This window comes from Coenobita brevimanus, chromosome 6, assembly GCF_032717465.1.
Source record: "Coenobita brevimanus isolate Jiangsu-jjx chromosome 6, ASM3271746v2, whole genome shotgun sequence".
In the NCBI taxonomy this organism is placed as follows: Eukaryota; Metazoa; Arthropoda; class Malacostraca; order Decapoda; family Coenobitidae; genus Coenobita; species Coenobita brevimanus.
Window position 1 is genome coordinate 69,899,389 of NC_136959.1, and position 24,585 is coordinate 69,923,973.

The 24,585-nt window shown below is 41.4% G+C and overlaps 1 protein-coding gene across 2 annotated transcripts in view; it reads right to left on the bottom strand.

Annotated features, from left to right (window-relative positions):
- Positions 1 to 14,436: 14,436 nt before the first annotated feature.
- The window catches only part of LOC145402356 (ATP-binding cassette sub-family F member 3), a 41,890-nt gene continuing 31,741 nt past the window's right edge, over positions 14,437 to 24,585 (bottom strand). For both annotated transcript variants that reach the window (XM_080274516.1, XM_080274510.1), the window contains 4 exons: positions 22,343 to 22,431; positions 22,074 to 22,165; positions 19,360 to 19,580; positions 14,437 to 15,250 (listed from right to left, as the gene is read on the bottom strand). In XM_080274516.1, coding sequence (XP_080130642.1) covers positions 15,098 to 15,250; positions 19,360 to 19,580; positions 22,074 to 22,165; positions 22,343 to 22,431 — 555 coding nt within the window. In that variant the 3' untranslated portion in view covers positions 14,437 to 15,097. The remainder of the gene's footprint in view (positions 15,251 to 19,359; positions 19,581 to 22,073; positions 22,166 to 22,342; positions 22,432 to 24,585) is intronic.

Genomic DNA, 24,585 nt, shown 5'->3' on the forward strand with positions numbered 1-24,585 from the left:
GCAAGTAAAATCAGTACCTAGACTAAGTTAACTGGTCTTGTATACCCTAGTGGTGGAATGATCTAGTTATGCAGCCCAGCAATGCCACTGATCATAATTAAAATCATCATTAGGCATTATCATCATCATTCCTGACTCCTCTTCCCACCCAATGATGGGGTCAGGAGTTCTCTATTAAAATATCGTAAGTAGGGGTGCAACTGTTATACTCTGTCCATCTCAACTTGGCTTAAAAGTGATCTGGAAAGGATGCGAGCCACAGTATTGCTAGCCTTGTCTTACTCTGCTTCTGTGCGATGAAATTAGACTGCCAAGGACAAAACTCTCCGCCAAGTCAAGGTGGACCAACCAAAAATTTCTAACTCACATTTCAGACGGGTGGTTGTGGCTGTAGTTGTAGTAGAAGGAACTGAGATGTGGACAGGTTTTCAAGACCAATGGCACTGGGAACCTCTATATCTATCAGAGGTATTTCCCCTGAGTTTTGTGGCCACTATTTTTCAACATTCACCACACAATCTTGTATCGCCCCATAGGCAGCGTAGGAGAACGGGGCTGGGCAACTTGGTTCCGACATTCAAGATGACAGTGACCAGCCTCACTCATCCCCGAGTGGCATTACGTTAACGATAAACCCCAACCACCCTTGGGTATAGCCACAGCATAACGAGAAAAATTCAGACAGCACCACCGGCTCCAGCAGGCAGCACCACCAGGATCACCTCCAGCACGGCAGCACCACCAGGATCACCTCCAGCACGGCAGCATCACCTCCAGCATGGCAGCACCAACACAGCAATCGCAGGAACAGCAGCCTGATTAACACAGACGGACCCTGAAAATAAGGCAAGGTTTTAGGAGATAATCTCAAGTGTGTTCATAACTTAATCCTTTTGTCTGTGGAGGAGTTCAATATGGCTCTTATTTAACCCCTAGTGTATTGGTGCTGGATGGGGGGGGAGGCCTGCCTGACTACATTTACACTTCTCAATGCCACAACTGTCCCGCAAGAGGAGAATGATGGACTACAGAAGGGTAACTCAGCCTGCAGTCCACTGGGATAATGTTCTGCTGTGCCTGGGGTTGAACTACTACTAGTACACAAGACCTAAGATGAACAAATCCATTTTACATCATCTGTCTGGCTCAATTCCCTGGTTATAGTCCCTCAAGTACTTCCTTATTCCCAGCAGAACAAGACAATCCTATGGCTCTACATTATTTACCGAACTCTTCATGACTGGCTTTATTCCTGTGTTAATCTTTTGTTACAACTCAGCACTGAATAAGGACAGATGGCAGTTTAGACAGATAGATAGTGGGAAACTGGGTAGTAGATAGATTCCTTCACAATGATGGCCGTCTCCTAATATAAATGAAAGAGTCTGGTGGTAGCAAGTATATTATGACAAGAGCAGAAGGCCCCATACTACAGGTCCCTTTGGCAAAATTTAAAAAACTCACAGCAGGACACTTACCTGAGCGGAGGCAGACGGTTGGTATTACCGTGATTTGGCAGCTGGCTGATATTAATTTGGCAGCTGGTTGTGGTTTTCTTCTCCCCTTTCTCAGTCTCTGTTGGCAGTTTCCACAGCTGGGTCAATTAACACACCTGAAAAAATAGTACACATTATTCTTTTCCTTGCAAACCTTGATTAACAAAAGTATCTGGTTAGCAGCAAGAACAATATAACCTGGGAACAGTAAGGTTTAATTACATGGCAGTAAGAATTTACAAAGTCTGTAGTAATAATAATAATAATAATAATAAATAATAATAATAGTAATAATAACAGTAATAATAATAATTGTTTCATTTTTAAAGGCTCCAACATGCTTGCATGAGTCAGCCTTGGTCACCTAATGGCAGCTCTCCACGCTGCACGATCCATTGCAGCCTCCCTGTTCAGTCCCTTAACCCTGAGGTCATACTTAATGACCTCGTCCCATTTCTTTCTCGGTCTACCCCTCATAACCCCACCCCCAATATTAACATTTCTCACCATCCTCACCCAATTATCATCCCCCATCCTCTTCACATGCCCAAACCATCTCAATTTACCTCTGCTCATCACAACACTAATACATTCCAGTCCCATCCTACCTCTCAACTCTTCCATCATAAACCCAGCCCCCCCAGGCCTTGCACGCAGGGACACACTACACATCCACCTAATCATTGTCATTTCTGTAAGTCTAAGCCTGCGAATATCCTCCTCCTTTACTGCTCAGGTCTCACTACCATACAGCATGACACTCCTAACACATGCTGCATACAAAGACACCTCTTAGCATGTAGGGAGAGTCCTCTCAATGTCATGAGTGGCAAGAGCTCCCTGAACTTCTTCCAACCACTTCTCACCCCAGCCACAGAGCTAGCTCCAGCCCCACCTCCAGCACACAACATGTCTCCCAAATAACAAAACTCTTCCACAAACTCAAGAGTTTCATCAGCAAGATCAATCCCTTCATGCCTGACAATCTCCATCTGCTCTCCCCGACACGCCGTACACATAAAATCAGCATTATCTTGCAGTCTGCCTCTGACAGCACTACATCTCTTGCACCCCCTTTCATTCTCTGCAATCAACACCAAATCATCAGCATGCAACATCTCCCACGGGAATCCGCTTTTGAAGTCACGTGAGAGGGTTTCAAGTACCATGATAAACAACATAGGACTCAAAACTGACCCCTGACGCGCACCAACGTTCACGGAAAACTCATCACCCAATCTCCATTCACTCTTACCTGGGTGTGAGCACCCACATACATAGCCATAACCAACCTAACCAGCCACTCCTCCTAGTCAAGCCTTCTCATTGCCCACTTTGCCACCTCTCTAGTGACTCTGTCAAAGCCCTTTTCCAAATCAACAAAAACAAATTACAGATCCCTTTTCTTACCAATATATTTTTCCTGAAGCTGTTAACAATGAATATGGCATCAGTGGTCCCCCTACCTGGCATAAACCCAAAATGCATCTCATCAACATTCACTCTCTCTAATCATACCTTCTAAGACTCTCTCCATTACCTTCATTATCTGATCTAAAAGCTTTATACCTCTATAATTTCCTCTTTCCAGGTCATCACCCTTCCCTTTATACACATTTACAATTACACTCTTCAGCCAATCATCGTGTGTGTGTGTGTGTGTGTGTGTGTTTCCTCGTCCTCTTACGGTACTCCTCCTCAAGAGATACTAATCTCAGGTTGTATTCTTAAGACGTAGGAGGCGCACATAAACCTCTTCCTTAGCGATTTATTTTGCATATTTCATTCATTCACTCACCATCCAATCCTACATTGCCTCATGAGGAGCATAGGAGCCCGGGGCTAGGCAAGTTGATCCTGACATTTAAGATGAGAGTGACCAGCCTCACTCATCCCTGAGTGGCATTACATGAGCAATCAACCCCAACCATCCCTTGGATATAAACCTTCACCGGCTCAATCCGATTGGAGCGCAATAATTACTCACTAAACCACCAGGCGCCAAAATTTGGTTATATGGTTACCACCCAGCGCAGTAAATGGTTTCCTGGTGTAGAGGAAACATTTGGCTTGTCACTCAGTGTAGAGTCACCCACAGGCAGAAGGAAGAGGAAATATTTATGGTAAAAATTTTAGTTTTGTTTTAAATCAGCATCATCATAATTTAATTCTCCATTTTTTATGTATATAAACATATTCACATATATTAAACAGGATGGTTACTAAGTTAAATAAAGAATACAATCTGCAGATTTTAACCATGGATTTAGTATATCAGTCATTTTAGTCCCAAGTGTCTCATAATTTTAATTCCTTTGCTACACTAACTTTGTGATACTTCAGTAATGCGTCAGCTTTTGAGAGGAGTGCTAAAGTTGTGTCTCAAGAAACACACAAAAACCAGTGCTCAAATATAGGCTTTAAGGAACAAAGAAGACAAACCATAAATGCAGTAAGGCCTTGATATATGTTGCCTCTTTTTTTATGCCTTCCCACTTTTTTTTTTCTTTTTCCCAGCACGAGAGAAAAAATACTGACTGTTAAAAGTTCCTTGGCCACTATTAAAGCTGACTTACCAATTTCACCCAGTTTACATTAATAGTTAAATTAAAAAAAAAATTGTGGTATTATGAAACATAACCATGACATGTAATAACGACCTACTGTATCTAAGACTAATGAAAAAAGATTGTGAAACTGCCAAACTAGCTTTAGGGCAATACTGAGTTCCTTTATTTTATTACTTTATTTATATTTTTTTGAACAATTTTAGACGTTATCACTCCTACCTGAACTGAGCAACCTAACTGCCACTGCCTAACAAGGTCTTGGCACAATTAGTTTTTCTAAAAGACATTTTTCTTAAATTTTTATATGTACAAGTATACAGATGTAGTATATTCAAGTGTGAAGTAATCCCCACATTGAATACCAATGAATGTGATTCATGTGAGAATTACTTCATGTGCAATACAACTAGAGTTTTATACTTCACATGAAATACATCGTGTTTTTTTTAACCATTCGAAGGTTGTTTGACATTGTTTGACATTGTTATAGTGGCTGTACCTAGTGAGTGAGAGCAATACAAAGCATGAATATCACCAAATGTAGTTTGTTTATCTGCTCACCATCCTCCCTCCTTCCCCTTAAAAATAAATAAAAGCTACATTCTCATCAGTGTAGAAGGCTAACTTACACCTCTTCCTTACCAGTCAATTTCCACAAATGGCATGTTATGAAAGTCAGCCAAGGGAATTCAATAAATTCTATTATTGCTGCCTCTATAAAACTACATTCAACTAAGGATGACTTTTTGAACTGGAAGAGCTGCATATAGTTTTCATTAACCCCTTCATTACTTGGGAATTTTCTTGAGTATATCTGTCTTGCAGTCACAAGAATAAAAGATGTCCTCAGACTGAACAGGTTACCAATCTCCTGTGTGCTATTTATGCATTATTAGTCCACAAAAAAATAAATACAAAGACAAATATTATATGAGAATATTATGGTAAGGAAGAGATGCTAGAAAGTCTCATTAGCTGATGGAATACAACATGTAGTTTGCTTACCTCCACACTGCCCTCCAACCTTCTCCATATACCGTACACCCTGCAGGCCCCACCACACTGCACTAAATACTCCTTGACCTTGAATCAGCATTAAGCACATCTTGACTGCTGCTGTTGCAATTGAGTGCTCCCTGGCTAGACACCTGTGGAGTAAGGATGAACTTCAGCACTTTTTAGTACATCACACTGGCTATGAGGGCCCCACACTCTCAAAATGAAATGAAATATTTTAAGAGCTATTGGCTCTGTACATACTAGCAGCAACATACATTTGAAATTTAATAAAGAGGTACATTACTACTGTAGAGTAATATTTATGGTTTGCTCCTATCATCTGTCAATTTATTATTCATCCTTTGAGTGATGACTGTTTACCTCTTTCATATTACCAATCAAAAACACTCTCTCATTCCTTCCAAACTTTTCCATGCACACTTCCACATTTGTCCAGAACTCTTCTCTCACTCTTCTTGCACGATCTTGCGTTGGCGCATACACGCACACAATTGCCCACATTTGTATTCCAACATTCAATCTAACCCACACAATCTTTGAGCCAACTGATCCGTACTCTCTTATGTTCTTCTTCAATCTTTTACTCACAACAATATACACTCCTTCTTTTGCCCTCTCATTGTCACCTACTCCTGCACATATATCCCATCCATACCCCCATTGTCTCTCACTCTCACCTCTTCATTTAGTTTCAGTTATTCCACATACATCCACTTTCGCACACTGAAGCACCTGACGGAGTTTAGGAAATAACAGAGGAATTAGCTGGAGAAGAACAGGAAAGCTTTAGGAAGGGAAGAGGTTGTGTAGATCAGATATTCATTCTTAGATCTTCAGTGGAAAAGTTTCTAGAGAAGGGAAAGAAGTTGTACGGTAGGCGGCCTTTATGGATTTGGAGAAAGCATATGATAGGGTGGATAGACAAGGATTGTGGAAAGTATTACGAATATATTGAGTAGCTGGGAAGGTGTTGAATGCTGTGAAGAATATGTATGAGGGTGCTAAGGCTGCAGTGCATGTGGATGGTGAACTGAGTGAATTTTTCTCTTTGAAGGTTGGGTTGAAACAGGGATGTGTCATGTCTCCATGGTTGTTCAATCTGTATATGGATGGGATTAGATGCAAACTGTACTTTAACCACAAGTATATCATTGCTTGGTGAAATTCCAGTAATTCCCATAATGTCTGTCACTTCCTTACACGTGTAATTCCACCCTGTCAGAATAAGAAGTTACATTTCTGTATCTACCCTCTTCAGCCTAACAAAGTTAGATTCATCCTTTCTTTCTGCAATGATCTTACCACACACTAAGATTGCAGTCACGGATGGAGGTCTGTCTTCCTCCTGTTTTGTGTGCTTAGAGGTTGTATTATCTCGGTGAGAAGCAGTTTTCTTGTGTTTTGTTAGCCTCTCTTCGTCGCCCGAACGCCTATGCTTGGCGGGGGCGGCCATCATGGACACCGGGTTATTTAGTTTTAACACTTGTCATTTGTCAAACATAGCATTAATTTGAAAAAATGTTAAAGGAAAGAAGAATAAATTTCTTTATCTACACTCGAATGATAGAAAAAATTACCATGCGTTTTCGGTCTTTTTAAAGAAAGTGGGTTATTAAACACATATGGAGAGGCCCTACATTGGTCCCTACTTTACACACTAAGGAAAGCACGAGCAAGCCCTCAATTTTTACATGGTATGCTAAGAGAACATTAAGGGAAAGGGGGTGGTTGGTAGCCCTGCGTGACCAGTTGGTACGTCGGAGGTGCTCTCGTGGGAGTCGCCGTGAATATTCTTATCCAGACGATGTCAATCAGCACAAAATTAAAATAATTTTCAGTCATTTTTTTTTATATCAGCACTTATTTGTACGTATACTTTATATACTATTATAGTAGTAAACTTTTCAATCAATACTTATGTTGTAAATATGATAGCGCTGGAGATAGGTCACGTTAGGTTAGGATAAATTTGGGTAGGTTACCTTAAAAACTGGTTAGGTTAGCTTCAAACAAGTTAGGATAAATAAGGCAGGGTTGAATTAGGAAAATTTATGTTAGGTTTGGGTAAATGAGCACTGATAAAGGGCAATTTCGCTGAAAAAATAGCGTTCTAAGATGGCGTTTATCAGACTTCGCGCACAGATTAGGATAAGTTTGGTTGGGTTAGCATAAAATTGGTTAGGTTAGTCTCAAATAGGTAAGTAACGTTAGGAGAAATAAAGTTGGGTTGTTACGAAAGTTTTGGTTAGGTTTGTTTAATTAGGCCTGCAAGGGTAATTTCGATTGTACAGTATATGGCGCTCTAAGATCTTCATGCACAGCAAGACAGTGGCTGTCCATGAACAAACACCGCTTTTTAAAGCATTTTTTACCCTATTTAAAAGAAACGAAAAACACTAACTTAAAAACACAATTCGAGAGTACATGAAGAATTCCATGAAGGGCTAAAGCAAGGAAAAAATGCAAAATAAGGCGGTCCTATGTCTCCTTAACAATTATCAAGAATTATGAACAGAATGCTGCTGATATATAACAAAAAATGATATAAGAAAATGAAAAACAGTTTGGGGTGCCTGAGATGAAAATGCAATGATGATCCAATGCTGGCACGACGCTTCATAGTTTGGCCTATGATACTAACTGATTGATTTTTTGATTGAAATGTTTATTTTTTTGTTATGCTGGGTGTTTTTAGTCCAACTTCTCATTCTAAAGACACCAGCGACTGAGCGGGGTCCTCTTTCTAGACCGGAAATAGAACACTTACAAAGGAACAGGGCATAAAAACTCGGCAAGACACCTTAACACATAAATTGCCTTAATCCAACTTCCTTACAACTCCTGAATGTGGAATGGGTATAGTGACAGGTTAGTTAATACTGGTTCACTAAGTTATATAGACTGAAGAGAGAACCTGTATTTTTACACATGAAAAATCATCAGAGAAATTACCAATATGCCGGGACTCGAACCCGGGACTCTCAGGTGAGAGCCAGACAGCATACCACTACACCACGACCAGGTTACTTACGTTGTCACGATCTTGTAACCAACGTCCCGTCCCTCCGCCCCCTACTGTGGGCCTGAAGATGGTGAGCTAACCCCCTGGCACTCGGGCAAGTAGATGCTTTTAATCTATCCCAAGCACTTACGGCAAGTCAGAATGAAGACAGAACCTGTATTTTTACACAGGAAAAATCATCAGAGAAATTACCAATATGCCAGGAATCGAACCCGGGACACTCAGGTAAGAGCCAGGCAGCATACCACTACACCACGACCAGGTAAGACTGTATTACATTGTCACAATCTTGTAGCCAACGTCCCTCCGCCCCCCTACTGTGGGCCTGAAGAGGGTGAGCTAACCCCCTGGCACTCGCGCAAGAGTCCCGGGTTTGATTGGAGACATGAATGGCAAAGTTGGGAATGTACGAGTGGATGGAGTGGTTGGTCAGTGGGATGTGCCAGCTGACGTAGATGGGAATGGAAGTGCTTTGGTGGACATCTGTGCTTGTAAGGGGTTGGCAATAGCCAACACCTACTTTCGGCGTAAGATGATCCACCGGTATACATGGAGAGTAATGAGGAGGATGGATGGTGAACTTGTTGAACGAAAGGCAATGATAGACTACGTGTGTGTGGATGAGCGAATGAGAAGACAAGTGTTGCATGCAAGAGTGTGGAGAGGGTGGGGGAATGGAGTCTCGGACCATCACTTAGTGATGGCAAAGGTAAAGCTGCAAAGAAAGTGGTTGAAGAGACGAAGGGGAAGACAGGAGGAAGCAACTCCTGTGAGAAGAGTGGAGAAATTGCAAGATAGTGAGAAAATGACAGAGTATAAGAGCATAGTGGAAGAAAGACTGGAAAGGTATGAGCTAGAGCAGATGGAAGGGGTGGAAGACGTAAGATATTCACGGAAGAGATAGGCGCAGCGTGTGAGGCGGTTTGTGGAGTGAGGAGGAGATGCAAGGGACAGCATGGTGGAATGATGAGGTGAAACGAGCTGTGGAACAAAAGAAGAAGGCATATAGTGAATGGTTTGCGAGTAGAGGTAGGGGAGAAGATGAGAGAGAGAAGAGAGAGGTATATGTGAGCAGGAGAAGGGAGGTTAAGAGACTGGTGAAGGAGAGTAAAAAGAAAGTGGATGAGGAGTTTGGGAGGAATCTGAGTGTGAAATGGAGGGAGAGTAAGAAATTGTTTTGGAAGGAGGTGAAGAAAGTAAGGCAGTGTGAAAGGGCAAATAGTAGGGGAGTGAAAGATAGGAATAATAGATTGTTGGTGGAGAAGAGAGAGAAACTGAGGAGATGGAAGGAGCACTTTGAGGATTTGTTGAATGTGGAGAGCGAGAGCAGTGCGAGTATAAGTGGTTGGGGAATGACTGGGAGAAAAAGAGATGAGAGGAGGGAGGAAGAGATCAGTAGGGCGGAAGTAGTGGAAGCGATGAAGAATATTAAGTTGGGAAAGGCCCCAGGAATTGATGGAGTGTGTGGTGAAATGCTCAGGTATGGGGGTGAGATTGTTGTGGAGTGGATATGGAAGTTGTGTAGATTGGCTTGGGAAGAGGGAAGGGTTCTGGAGGACAGGAAATCAGGTATAATTGTTCCTTTATACAAAGGAAAAGGAGAGAGAGAAGTATGTGGTAACCATAGGGGTATTTGCCTACTTAGTGTGACCGGTAAAATATATGGTAGAATACTCATTGATAGGGTTAGGCATATGACAGAGGAGCTAGCTGGAGAAGAACAAGGGGGATTTAGGAAGGGAAAAGGGTGTGTAGATCAGATATTTGTTCTAAGATGTTTAGTGGAGAAGTATCTAGAGAAGGGAAGGAAAGTGTATGCTGCCTTCATGGACTTGGAGAAAGCTTATGACAGAATAGATAGTTAAGGTATGTGGAAGGTATTAAGAATATATGGAGTGGAGGGGAAATTGTTGAGTGCTGTGAAGAGTATGTACGGGGGAGCGAGGGTTACGGTGCGAGTGGATGGTGAGCTGAGTGAGTTCTTTGATCTCAATGTGGGACTGAAACAGGGTTGTGTGATGTCTCCATGGCTGTTTAATATATACATGGATGGGGTTGTAAAGGAGGTGCAGGGTAGGGCAGTGGATGTGGGGGTGGCTCTAATGAATGAGGGTGAGATTTGGAAGCTTCCGGTGTTGCTGTTTGCTGATGATACAGTACTGTTGAGTGAAGATGAATGGGAGTTGCAAGGTTTGGTGAATGAATTTGGGACAGTGTGTAGGAGGAGGAATCTGAAAGTTAATGTAAACAAAAGTAAAGTAATGGTGTTTGAGAGGAATGAAGTCACAGAGTGTGCGGTGAGCTTGGATGGTGAGGATATGGAGAATGTGAGTGCATTCAAGTACTTGGGTAGTGTGATGACTAAGGATGGAACTTTGGGGGATGAAGTGCGTGAAAGGGTACAGCAGGGAAGGAAGGTTGTTGGTACACTGAAAGCAGTGATGAGAAATAGGGAGGTGAGTATGGAAGTTAAGAAGTCACTGCATGATAGTATTGTGATCCCTACCCTGACGTATGGAAGCAAGGCATGGACCTTGCAAGAGGGGAACAAGTCAAGAGTGAGAGCAGTGGAAATGAGTTACTTGAGAGAAGCATGTGGAGTGACATGGAGGGACAGGTTGACGAATGAAGAAGTGAAGGAACGCTGTGGGGTGGATGTGGATGTGGTTGAGAAGATTAGGAGAAATACATTGAGGTGGTTTGGACATGTGAAGAGAATGGAGAATGAAAGACTGACTGAGAGGGTGTATGTAGGTGAGGTGGAGGGAGGGAGAGGGAGAGGGAGACCAATGATGAGGTGGAGGGATGGAATTGAGAGGTATATGAGGGAGGGGGGGGTGAGTTGGTGGGAGGGTAGTCAAATGGTGGGTGACAGAGCGACTTGGAGGCGTTTTGTCTGCGGCCACCCTTTGCGAGATTAGGGCGTCGGGCTATAGATGGATAGATAGATACATTTTTTAGTCTGTATTAAACCATTTCTTTATTTTCCTTTCTGTTTCTTTGTGCAGTGGGATGTAATTTTGGACTCCTATTTCAAAAAATTCACAGAATTTTCTATACATAACATTTAAATCTTGTCCTCTAAACTCCTTTTCCCAATCACGCGGGGTAAGGCATTGTCCCCACCTGGCCTCAGGTAGAGGAAGGTGTCCTGAGTATATGTACCAAAAATCCAACGTGAAATTTGAAAAATGTGCAAATGACAGTCCTTGCAATTGCAGCACGTTTATAAACGTCAATGGGAGTCACAGTGACAAAACGTTCAGGCATATATGTATGTCAACAGGACATGGCAGGTTAATGTTATAATTCCTCCTCCTTTTTTTAAATCCCTATCTCTTCTCCATATATTGTATTCCTCTAAGTTTAGGGTACCATTTGATATCCTTGGGGTTACATTCGTTTCAGGTAGGCAAATAATATGTGGTCCCTTTTCTTTGGTATAGTCTTTGGTATAGGGTGTGTGTGTGTGTGTGTGTGTGTGTGTGTGTGTGTGTGTGTGTGTGTGTGTGTAATTCCTATCACAGTACGTAGTTGATGCAAAGAACTGTTCTTCTCTTACAAGGTTCATGTGCTGTGATCAATGCCGCATTTACAATTTTAAAATCCAATTTGACCTCTCCATGCATGTCGGTACATTTATAATCAGTTATTCCTCTCTGCCTTTCATAATTTATCAACAAAACAATCCTCTTTCTTCTGCCCAAATGTGTTTATACCTGACCTTACACACTTTACACCTGCTCAATTATTTCACTCCCTTCCATCTTGGTCTCACATAGTGCCATCACATCATACCTTGCATCCTTGAATACATTCATTACTTCCACTCCCTTATATTCAACATTCATACCTCTAACATTTTACAGAGTCATCTGAGCTTGCCTATTTCTTCCTGCGGCCTGAGCCATATGGTAATACTGTATCATTAATTTCTTACCTTGTTTTGGAGAGGGAATGAATGTTTCCAAAAAAAAAAAAAAAAAAAAAAAAAAAAAGGAAAATGGTTATGAAAATAATTTCTTGCTGAGTGTTGTCCCACTGCGTAGTTACACTGCTGTTTATTGGGTTATCCATCCATTTATTGCCTGTTGGATAGCCTTAGAGTTCATCCTTGACTGCCATGACAGAAGCACCTCCATGCCATCTGATAAGAAATGATATTAACTGAAACCAATGGGCACAATATTTCACACTTGCAGTTAGCAACAATTCCACCTTGACCTCACCCTCTCTGATATGTAGTAAAGTGGTATTAAAGACTATTATATACCAATCGACCTCACTCTCTCTGATGTGCGGTAAAGTTGTATTAAAGACCAGTGTTGGGCAGCACAAACGACGAAGGACTTTGCACAAGCGCAATGCGCAATCCACAGTTCACTACCTTGCAAAAGCGCAAGTGCGCAATCTGACAAATATTTAGCTTGCACAATGTCGCAAAGTGCAAGTGCAAACCATTTGCATACATTTGTGGGAATTACTGTAAAATATTGAGATATTTAAATAAAATGGCATACTTACTTACTTTTATTTATTATTATTTTCTATTATTTGTAATTTGCGCTAGTGCGCAATCTAATATTTAGCTTGCGCAATGTCACTACGCGCTAGCGCAAATCATCTGCTTATTTTGGGGGGAATTACTGTAAAATATTGAGGTATTTAAATAAATTAGCACACTTTTATTATTCTATCTATCTATCTATTGCCAAATGCTTTAATCCTGGAAGGGGTGGCCACTGGCCACAAACAAGCAACAAATCGCCTCCATGTCACCTTGTTCCCCACCATTTCACTGCTCTGCTTCCAGTTCACAACCCCCTCTCTCATATACTTCTCCACTCCATCCCTCCATCTCATCCTTGGCCTCCCCCTCCCTCTTCCCCTTTCCACTTCACTCGCATACACTCTCCTCATTAGTCTCTCACTCTCCATCCTCTCCATATGACCAAACCACCTCAGAGTGTTTCTCCTAATGCTTCCTATCACATCCACATCACAACAATCCTTCACTTCCTCATTTGTCAGTCTCTCTCTCCATGTGACTCCACATGCTCCTCTCAAATAACTCATTTCCACAGCTCTCACTCTTGACTTCTGTCCCTCCAACAAGGTCAAAGCTTCACTTCCACACATTAGAGTTGGTATCACAGTACTGTCATGTAGTAACTTTTTCACTTGTGGAAGTTCAAACAGAGGAGTGAGCAGGCTGAGAAGCAGAGGGACAGGGAGATGTGATGTTGCCAGTTTTCCTTTTATCTGCATTTTTGCAAGACTTTTTATTTAATAATTTAATATGGATATACAACAGCAGATGTAATTCCTTACAAAAATCATTAAACAATATTTGATCTAAATAATATGTTTTGATGATTTTTGTAAGGAATTGCATATGCTACTCTTAATAAATAATGTATTTTTAATTTAGTATTATTTACTACTAATAATAATTTTAAAAATATTAAAATATATTATCTCTGTTGAAGCATTTTAAGAAATGCTACTACCCTCCGTCCCTCCCACCTCCCCCAGAACCCTCGCAACCAGCCCGAGCCTCCCCCATCCCTTGTCTAGACATATGGGACACTCCCAAGACCACGTGTCCCTTGGATTGCGCAATGCGCAATCCACAGGACAGGTGCGCAAGGCAGGTGCACAAGCGCAAATTTAATTGTGCAAGCACAACTAAAGTTGCGCTTGCGCACCTGCCTTTTCACGTGCGAAAGAGCAATATTGTGCATGGTTTCGTGCAGTGCGCAATGCACAAACGATGTTCACCGAAGTGCAACGGTGTGCAATTGCACTTTGTGCAAGTGTTTGCGCACCTGCCCAGCACTGTTAAAGACAATATACCATTCTTAATTTCAAACTTGCAAACAACTTGTGGAGACATGATGGAAATGTGTCACAGTACTATAGAGTATACTTTTTTTTTTTCTTTCTTTTTTCTTTTAAGCAGAAATTCATAAAGTTATTCTAAGGATAATTTTGAGTAAAAGTACTATATCAACATGAGCTCAGTTCTCAACTATGACAGAACTACAATTACTGATGACCGTATTGGTGAAAATGGTCTCTCTCACAATGAACCCAAAAGGATAACATCAATTGTAGCTCTGTAACAGTTGAGAATTGAATCCACACTGATATAGTATTTTTTTACCCCAAATCAGTCCTAGAAAAAAAAAAAAAAAAATCTAAAAAAATCTTGTGGGACACCCTGTAAAGTCAATTTCCATCAACAAAGGTAAACGGAACAAGTCTTAAAGGATTTTATTATTGTAAAGTTCAGGTCAGGTTGAAAAAAATTCAAGTCTTGGATACAAAGCAAATAAATATATATTTCTGAGGAGAACAGGGTTAACCTTGGCTTGGAATGCTGCATATAATTTTAGCACCATTAGATAAATAAAACAAGGCAAGCAGTTGTGTATTAAAGACAAAAGAAATGGATAATTAAAACAATGCATACTGTGGCCAGTTAACAGATGGATTAATACCACACATTTTCTAAGCAGTGTAATTTCAACAAAAACTATAGTTTACACAAATGTCCTATACACATTTATTGTATATAAAAGCACTATGAACAGTTCTCTGACGATCTCATTATTCACTCTGAGAAGTTGATATACCGGTGTGTGTGTGTGTGTGTGTGTGAGAGAGAGAGAGAGAGAGAGAGAGAGAGAGAGAGATTAATGTCCAAGCCTGGAAGCTGTTAAATATTCAGTATATAAAAAATGGGCCACTGGTGTCATGGAAAAGTCATCATGTAATTATCAAATTCAGAACTGATATGAAAATGTACAAAGGATACCTTCCACTGAAGAGGACTAACAAGACTTACGTAATTCCCAAAGCCTGTTAGTCATGGACCATGCTGAATGACTGATATTAGGATTTCCAAGATGGCTTCTGACACCATGTGGAATTAAGGATCTATCTGACAAAGTTCATGGTGTTGTTGCTAGCAGTGTCACGTGACCTTATAGTGTTGTCTGGATCTCCTTCTCCACTAGTGTACGGTACTCATCAAAGCCACCTTCCATGCACTTGACTTGGCCACCTCCACATACCCATAACTCTGTGCACACCATTCGAATCAGACGTTCATCGTGGGACACAAGCACAACCCCACCCTGTAAATACAAAATGTTAGAAAATCTTAATTTGTGTATATATATACATATACATCCATCATCCAATCCTATGTCACCCCATTAGGAGCATAGGAACCTGGGGCTAGGCAAGTTGGTCCTGACATTTAAGATGAGAGTGACCAATCCCTCTCATCCCTGAGTGGCATTACATCAGCAATAAACCCCAACCACCCCTTAGATATAAACTTACACAGGCTCAATCCAACTGGAGCACCTTAATTACTCACTAAACCACCAGATGCCATAATTTGGTTATATGGTTACCACCCAGCATAGTAAATGGTTTCCTGGTGTTCAGGAAACCATTTGGCTTGTCACTCACTGTAGAGTTACCCATAAGCAGAAAGAAGAGGAAAGCATGTTGGAAAGAAAGACAGAAAAGAGGGAGTTTAAAGTCACCCACCGGCAGAAGAAAGAGTGAAGGAAAGAAAGACAGAAGAGGAAGGATGGGAGAGGTAAGGGCAGACACCCAAAGCAGCACTACATCGAATGAGTGGTTGGTGAAAGCCCTCATCTACTCCCCTATCTATATATATATAACAGGTGCTGAATGAGGAGTTTGGAACAGGAAAGGTCTGGAGTCAGCAGACCCAGTGTTTGGTCCTTGGCCTTGAATGATGTTGCTACTGTGAACAAGGCTGTCAGACAGATACAGTAGGGGATGTCGGTGGGTGTGTTCACAACCAATTAAGAGTGAACAGAGATTTGAGTTATGTGTTTTCCATGAATGATGGCATGCATCAGAGGTTAGTCCTGAGCCCTTGTTGTTTATCATGGTGCCTGACGCTCTCTCATGTGACTTCAGAAATGGACTGATGTGTGCTGATGACCTGGTGCTAATTGTGGATAATGCGAGGGACGTGGAGGAAAGATTTGGGAAGTGGTGAGATGCAATGGGATGCGAGGGTTTGAGTGTAAAAGCAGGCAAAACAAAAGTGATGTTATCTACAGCTGGAGGTGGTACTGTCAATGCAGAGGGAGTGTAGCTGTGTAACGTTGGTTGGAAAGGTGTGGGGAAGTAACTCCGTTTTGTACAGTGTTTGTGTTACGTGGATGTAGTGGTATTAGAATTAGGCTGTGAAATAATGCTCATTTTATATGTGTGGTGTTTTGGGGAAAGCATGCAGATCCATACGTTAGAGTTGGTATCACAATGCTGTCATGTAGTAACTTTTTCACTTCCATGCTCACTTCCCTGTTTCTTATCACTGCTTTCAAGGAACCAGCAACCTTTCTTCCCTGCTGTACCCTTTCAAGCACTTCAACCTCCAAACCTCCATCCTTACTCATCACACTACCCAAGTACTTAAACGTACTCACATTTTCCAATTCCTCACCATCCAACCTCGCTGTACATTCACTGACTTCACCTCTCTCAAAAACCATCACTTTACTCTTCCCTACATTCACCTTTAGATTCCGTTTCTTACACACTCTCCCACACTCATCCACCAAGCCTTGCAGCTCCCCTTCGTCTTCACTCAACAACATAGTATCATCTGCAAACAACAGCACAGGGAGTTTCCAAACACTATCCTCTCTCACCAGGGCCACTCCAACATCCACTACCCTACCTTGTACCTCTTTTATTACCCCATCCATGTACAGATTGAACAACCATGGAGACATGACACATCCCTGTTTCAACCCAACTTTCAAAGAGAAAAATTCACTTAGTTCACCATCCACACGCACCACAGCCTTCGCATCATTGTACATACTCTTCACAGCATTCAATAACTTCCCATCTACTACATATATTCTTAACACTTTCCACAATCCTTGTCTATCCATCCTGTCATATGCTTTGCACTGTGAGTTATAACTGTTTAACACTGCACATTGTTCTTAACTGCACCACGCCAGTTTCAACCGCCAATTTGCACTCCACAGTTAATCCTTTGCACTATAAATTCTAAGTTCTTAACACTGTACAACACTGTAAATTCCCATGTGGTCTAGTGGCGAGGTATTGCAGTTTATTCACAAAAAACGAGCACATGTGGCATCCACTACGATAAGCATCTACTCGCGATCGAAGTTAGGCAGTAACTGTTGCAAGTGTTGGTGACGGGGAAACAGAGTTGCCAGATTGCAATGGCCACATTACCAAACTCCTCAATTTTCATTACCAAATTTAACTCTTCATTGCCAAATTCGTAAAGCTAGCATTTATTCTTCACTAATTATATATACAAGTGGAAATATATGTGATCACTCTCCTTATGATTAACAGCATGCTGATTATTTTCACACTATGTAGGCTAGCAGATTAATCAGAGAGAGCAAACAATCCACCATCTCCATCCTGTGTATCCTCATACATGTGAAAAATCCGTTTGGTAATGCATTATTCTGATTCATTACCAAACGAATTTTTCATTTCCAAACTGGCCCACATTTGGTAATGGAAAATACCAAATGGCAACCCTGACAGGGAAGGGGGGCGAGGGAGGAGGATGGACAGGGTGAAGCGGCCATGGTGTATGCGTTCAGCACCGCATGGCAATTTCAAATTACGGGTGGGAAAAAATTCGGATTTTGGGGGGATTTTTTTCTTTTTTGGGCCATTTTTAGGTTCTGAAGGTCCAGGCCCACAATGTCCAGTAAGTGGGGTGTCCGGAAAGAGGGCGTCCGGACAGTACGGGGATTACTGTACTCTAAAGTACCATACCCTGGGAAACAATTATGTAAGGGAGGTGTTTTGAGTTCAGATTGCAGATGGAGGAAGAGGAGAAAGCAATAGAGGAGACCCAAGAAACTCTGCTACAGTGATGCTGACACCACCATCAGTACTTATTGCTTTAAATTATTTTAGTGTCACTCTTTTGTGTCGGCTTTACCTCTATACAGTAGCTTATGCTCTAAGGAGGCATACCTCTACTCTAGTTGTGGTCATAGGTCTTTAATGGGTAAGTTGGTTTGCTGTCAGAGGGTTGGTTAACATATCAGATTTGATTTTGTAATGGGTTATAGATTTCTGGGTGCTCAGCAATCTACATTAACACAACCTATGCATGCAGAGGGGTCACTCTAACTGTGCAACTAAATGATGGCGAGGGATGCTAAGAAGCACCCAACTACAAAGTACAACAGAGGAACCTAAACGATGGTAGTGACAGGGAGCACGCCATCAAGAAGAGCTGGAATTGCTACTCTGAGCAGATGAAGCACAGCGAACATGTCCAAGAATTACTTATCACTTTGAAAGATCTGACAAGATATTAACAACTCTTTGGGAAGGTCTACATGCATTGTGATGAATTTTAACTGAGGAGCTGAAAGGATGCATCTGCTCTTTAGCTCTTTGAATCTGGCAGAGTCCCTACTATCACTTAAAATACTAGTAACAAGGTAGTGTTATTAGATGGATGCCTTCAAAGAGGGCACATGGAGTGAAAGATGAAGCTAGAAGGTGGTGATGTCTGGAGGCACAGCACAAATAAGAATGTGGCTTTCCTGCTCTGTATGGAGAAAGTGTGGGAGGTGTGTATTAGACTGTTCACTTTAAACAAGTAGACAAGATACTGATGACCCTGTGGAAAGACTGATAGTTTTGGGGGTCATTTTAACTTCAAGCAAAAAGTAAAGTACATTTTCCTAAGCTTTCTGATTCTATGGAAATTCCTCTGCACAACACTTCCAATACCCAGGGTGCTGTTTTAAGATGGGTGAAATCCTTTTGCCGTCTGGATGTTGCTACTCCTCACCCTGCCCTAGGGTGGGAAAAGAGGTCCGGATGATGATGATGATGATGATGATGATGATGATGATGATGATGATGATGATGAAATCCTTTTACTCAGGGTGCCTCCAAAAAAAGTTAAATAAAAAGCTTGCTGTGTTTTGTTTAAATATTATACTCCTCCTACTGCCAGACAATTCATCTCAAGATACATCCCTTGTGGTGAAGGAGTTCGAAACCAAATTCATCAAACCCTCCAGTACAATAACATTTTTATTGGTTTGTTCACTGAACCTCAAGACAATGCTGTGCAACTTAAGCATGACTCCTAGTAGCAGTGGGGTTAACTATGACCTACTGCCATAACACAAATGAATTATCCAAATGCAAAATAAGCACTTACCTTGAACTTGCCAATGGCTTCCCCTAGAGCCTCTATGGTCTCAATATCCAGGTGATTTGTGGGTTCATCAAGAATGAAGAAATTTGGGTTGGCAGCACACATAAGGGAGAAAGCCACACGTGATTTTTGGCCTCCAGAGAGGCTAGCAAGTTGTTGTAATGCCAGGTCCCCTGACACTCCAAATGCCCCCAGCTGCCGACGATACTCCTCTACTGGCTTGCCTGAAGTGCATAATTTGATTACGATGTATCTTGGTAAAACATCAACACACACTTTTTGAGTAGGGCAACTAATTTATGGATTGTGTTTTGGATAATGAACTTAGGACACCTCTTTCAAACCTACAAACTAAGAAGTAAATGTATGTTTCTTGGTGAAAAACCTTTTTTTTTTTTTTTTTTTTTTTTTTTTTTTTTAAGCAAAGAAGAAGGAACCAAAGCCCAAGAGTCCACAAATTGTTCCCTAAAAAAAAAAAAAAAGATAACAGAAAGCCAAATTCAAGATCCGTACATTTCAAGATGTCTGGAGACGCTGCATTTGAAAGGACAAGAAAGCCAAAGCCAGAGAGTAAAGAATTCTTAATATTCAAGTTCAGGAACACGTGAGCACGATATGTCGTCACATACATATACACGTCACCTTTGGCTCTGAAACAAGTATGGAGAAAATAGGAGGATACAGAGAAAGGTTTGTTTTCAGCAGCCTCAGACAGCTGAGTCTCAGTTAGGAAGAGAAGGTGAGGTTTAGAGGAGGAGAGGTGGTGCACAACAGAGAGAACATCTGAGGAAAGGCCTTGAATGTTGCAGAAATGAAGAAAAAGTGAATCAGACAGTGGTTCCAGGCACCTCGGTGGGTCATCACCGGGAGAGGATTGGATGGTGGGGGCGTTTATGGTCTCCCTCCCCCTGGGGACTCAGAGGCTTGGTTATTAGATGCCATTGTTTTTTATAAATTTTGAATAGGAAGTGGAGTAATGTGCATGTAGTTTGGTGCTGACAGTAAAAAGAACTTGTATTGGAGAGCATGCTGGCCTACTCTCTGCGTTACTGAAACAACGAAAAAGTTCAGTAAAGGGCGATGGTCGGAGTTAGTCCCAAGGGCTGATGGTACAGGAGCTCCAGCTCTCCCTGTAATCAGCTTTCCATCCACCTTGGGAGTACCGTCCTGCTCGACTGGTGCTACAGTCAACTTCCACTACATACTGTATATGCTACCAACAATTAACCAATTCATATTTTCATTAATGCATAAAAGTTTGTCTACAGCTCTCCATCTTCACTCCATCTGAATGATGACCTTTTTATTTGTGAATGCCTGTGAGCTTCTTGTTTTGAAAGTAAATAGTGTTATGAGGGTAGTTATGGTTGTGAGGGAATGTGACAGTAAGATGTGCTAGTCAATGGAGAGAGACAAATTGGTAATGGAGAATATATGTACCTTAATGCAGTACATGAAAAAACATAAATGTGCAAAGGATTTGGAAAATAGAGAAGCACAGGCAAGGAATACAGCTGGTACTGTGAAGGCCTTGGTACTAAAGTGAGGTCTCAGTGTGGAGACTGCAAGATGATTGCATGAAGATATGCTGGCGTCCATATTACCACATGGGTACAAAGGAAAGCAAACAGCAACAGACCTAATTGTCCTTTCGAGGTTGCTTGTTACAGAGAAGACTATCACTATGATATCATAGTAAGGATAGTAAAGCCAGAAGACTCCCTCCCACCCACCAAACCCTTCAGTTGAAGCTGGCAGGAAAAAAGTAAGATGAACCACCATGCAGTATGGAAAAGCTGACATGGAAATTTCATAGGAAGACTGAAAAGTGGTAAACTATATTCTGACCTACTATATCTATACACTACAGATGTCAATAACCTAGAGGTATCATCAATTACATAGCATTTCCCTGCTATACTTTCATCACCATCTAGAGAAAAACAGCTTACATTATTATTCAGTCATAAATGTGTTTATCTGGGGATTCGAAGTGAGATACTTATCCAAGCGATTATTGAATGTCACCACTGTACTGCATTCAATGACATCCCTGGGCAGTTTATTCCAAATGTTAACAACACTGTTAAAGAAAAAATGCTTGCTTCATTAGACTGGAAATACTTTCCAATAATCTTATACCCATTACCTCTAGTATAGTTTGAACGATAAATTGTAACGTACTTGTCAACATCCATATTATCAGTTCCTTTAATAATCTTGAATACTTGAATCAGATCCCCTCATAGTCTGTGCTTTGATAGGGGAGATCTTGTTTCAAATGATACCAAAGGGTCAGCAGTGCAAGCAGTGGCAAAAGGATTACTAAGGAATATGTCAGGTGTTCACAGCAGACTGGATAAGTAAATGTGATTTCCGAAAGATGAGGGGTATCGGTGTTCTTTGATAACTGGCTAAAAAGGAGTGTTTGGATGGCATGTTCACATACTTGATATGTGTCTGTTGCTCTGGTAAACTTTGCCCAATGACAGTACACCTAATGGACATGCATTAAGTGTAAAAAAGGTGCAGTGGAATAGCAAGACAAACTTTTGTCCCCAACTGTACATGGTGAGGAGAGCAATCACCATTCTTTTTTCAATGACAACATGGGATAATGAGAATCAATTAGAGTACAATATAATGTGTAAGAAAATTAACAATTTACTAAGACATTATAATCCCTTAAAAAAACTGAAGGTGAGGCACACACTGACCTGGGAATTTGTTCTGAAGGAGTTCAACTGGACACACTCTCATGTCCAACTGATCCACATGATGCTGAGTGAAGTAACCTATCCTGAGTGACCTGAAATTTAGGGCAAACATAACGTCACTATTAATCCTCTCGCGAACCATAAGTTTTCATCTACCAACCATGAGAATAAAATAAACGTGGCATCACCATGGAGAATGGGTTACAAAGTTTCAACAGTCACTTACAAGAATATGGCCAAAAGAATATCAGAAAACAAGACTATCATACCTGTTGGCAATTCTGTGGCCACTGGTGGGCTCCAACTCCCCAAGCAAGATCTTAAGCAGTGTTGTCTTTCCTGTTCCATTTTCTCCGACCTGAGGAAAATACAACAAAAGTTCAAATATTTGCAGGATCAAGGAAATGGCAGATGAATACAGGGCCAAACTAGGGGAGGAGTTTGAATCAGTGAATTGGAATGAAATGGACCTGGACAGCCTGTGGTATGCATATAGGGATTGCTTAGTTGCGAATGCTAAAGTGGTGTGTGGTGTGCCATGAGTAACAACAAAGAAGAAAGGTACAGCATGGTGGGATGAAGAGGTTAAGAGAGCACTGGAGGAAAAGAGGAAGAAGTGGCTTGAGTGGTTACAGGACAGGGATTCAACTGAAATAACAACTGAATATACTGAGGGCAAGATAGTGAAGAGGAAAGAGGAGGAGGTAAACAATGATCTAGGAAGAAAAGTGAATGCAAATTACTTTAAAAATAAAAAGTTATTCTGGAAAGAGGTGTGGAAATGTAAAGTGACAGCAGAAAGAAATGTGAATGTGTGAAGGATGAAAGTGGTACATTATTATCCCATGGGGATGAAGTAAGGACCATACAAAATGAATATATTGAAAGCTTGATGAATGAGAATAGAGAGAGCAGAGCTGCTGTAAATATGCTTGGTTTTGGGGGAGGCGGTGCAGAGAGGGAATGCAGTGCCAGGAAATGTGACCCTCACGCTGGTGAAGAACGCTGTGAAACAGCTGAAAGATAGGAAAACAGCTGGAGTTGATGAGGTGTATGCAGAGATGATTAAGTGCAGTGGAGTGAGCAGAATGAAGTGCTTGTTGGAGATACGTAAGAAGGCACAGATGAGTGAAACTGTACCAGTAAAGTGGAAAAAGGCTGTGATTGTACCTGCGTACAAAAATAAAGGTGAGCGAAGTAAGTACAAGAATTATCATGGCATAAATCTATTGAGTGTTGTGGGGAGGGTATATAGAAGAATTACAGAAAAGTATGAGAGATACCAGAAGTCCTGGTGAGTGATGAACAGGGTGGCTTCAAGAGTGGCAGAGGATGTGTGGATCAAATATTTGCGGTGAGCCAGATGATTATTTGAGAGTTATTCGAAAGAAGCATGTGGATTCCCATGGAAAGAAAGACTGACAAATGAGGATGTGAAGGAGCATTGTGGTGTGGATGTAATGGGAAGCGTCAGGAGAAACACATTGAGGTGGTTTGGCCATATGGAGAGGATGGAGAGTGAGGGACTGACGAGGAGTGTGTGTGTAAGTGAGGTGGAGGGGGGTAGAGGGAGGGGGAGGCCAAGGATGAGATGGAAGGAAGGAGTGGAGAGGTATATAAGAGAGGGGTGTGTGAGCTAGGAGCAGGGCAGTGAAATGGCGGGGGACAGGGCAAAGTGGAGGCAATTTGTTTGTAGTCACCCCTTATGGGATTAGGATGTCTGGTGATGGATAGATAGACAGAGAGATGGTGAAGAATGCTTGTGAGGACTATAAGGCATTTATGACATTTATGGATCTGGAATAAGCATACAACAAAGTAGACAGAGAAGAATTATGGATGGTTTTACGCATGTATAGTGTAGATGATGAGCTGCTAACTGCTGTCGAGTTTTTATGATGGTAATGAGGCATGTGTAAGGGTAAATGGACATCTAAGCGAATGGTTCATGATCATTGTAGGCATGCGACAAGGTTGTGTGATGTCCCCATGGTTGTTCAATATATATATGGATGAGGTGATGAAAGAAGTAAAAACACAAGTAATGGAGAGAGGGATGGCATTGGTAATGAATGGTGCTGGATGGAATATCTCAAATTTGTTGTACGCTGAAGATGTAGCGCTACATGCAAATATTGGACTCGCGCAGAGTTTTGTTGATGTCTGTGGGCGTCGTGCCTTCAGAGTAAATGTAGAAAAGAGTAAAGTGATGGTAATCGAGAGAGAAGGTGACTCCAAGTGTGATGTTACAGTGAATGTAGAGAGACTGGAATACGTGAGAGAGTTCAAATACCAGAGTTCAGTGATAGAAAAGAGAGGAAAATGAGCAAAAGATGTGGAAAGTAGTTTGACACAGGGAAGGAAAGTAGTTGGCATTATGAAAGCCTTGATAAGAAACAGAGACTTGAGTGTTGCAGCTGCATGAGGCTTGCATGAAGGAGTGTTAGTGACAACTTTAACATATGGATGTGTGGTATGAAAATGAAAAGTCAAGAGTAACAGCAGTAGAGAT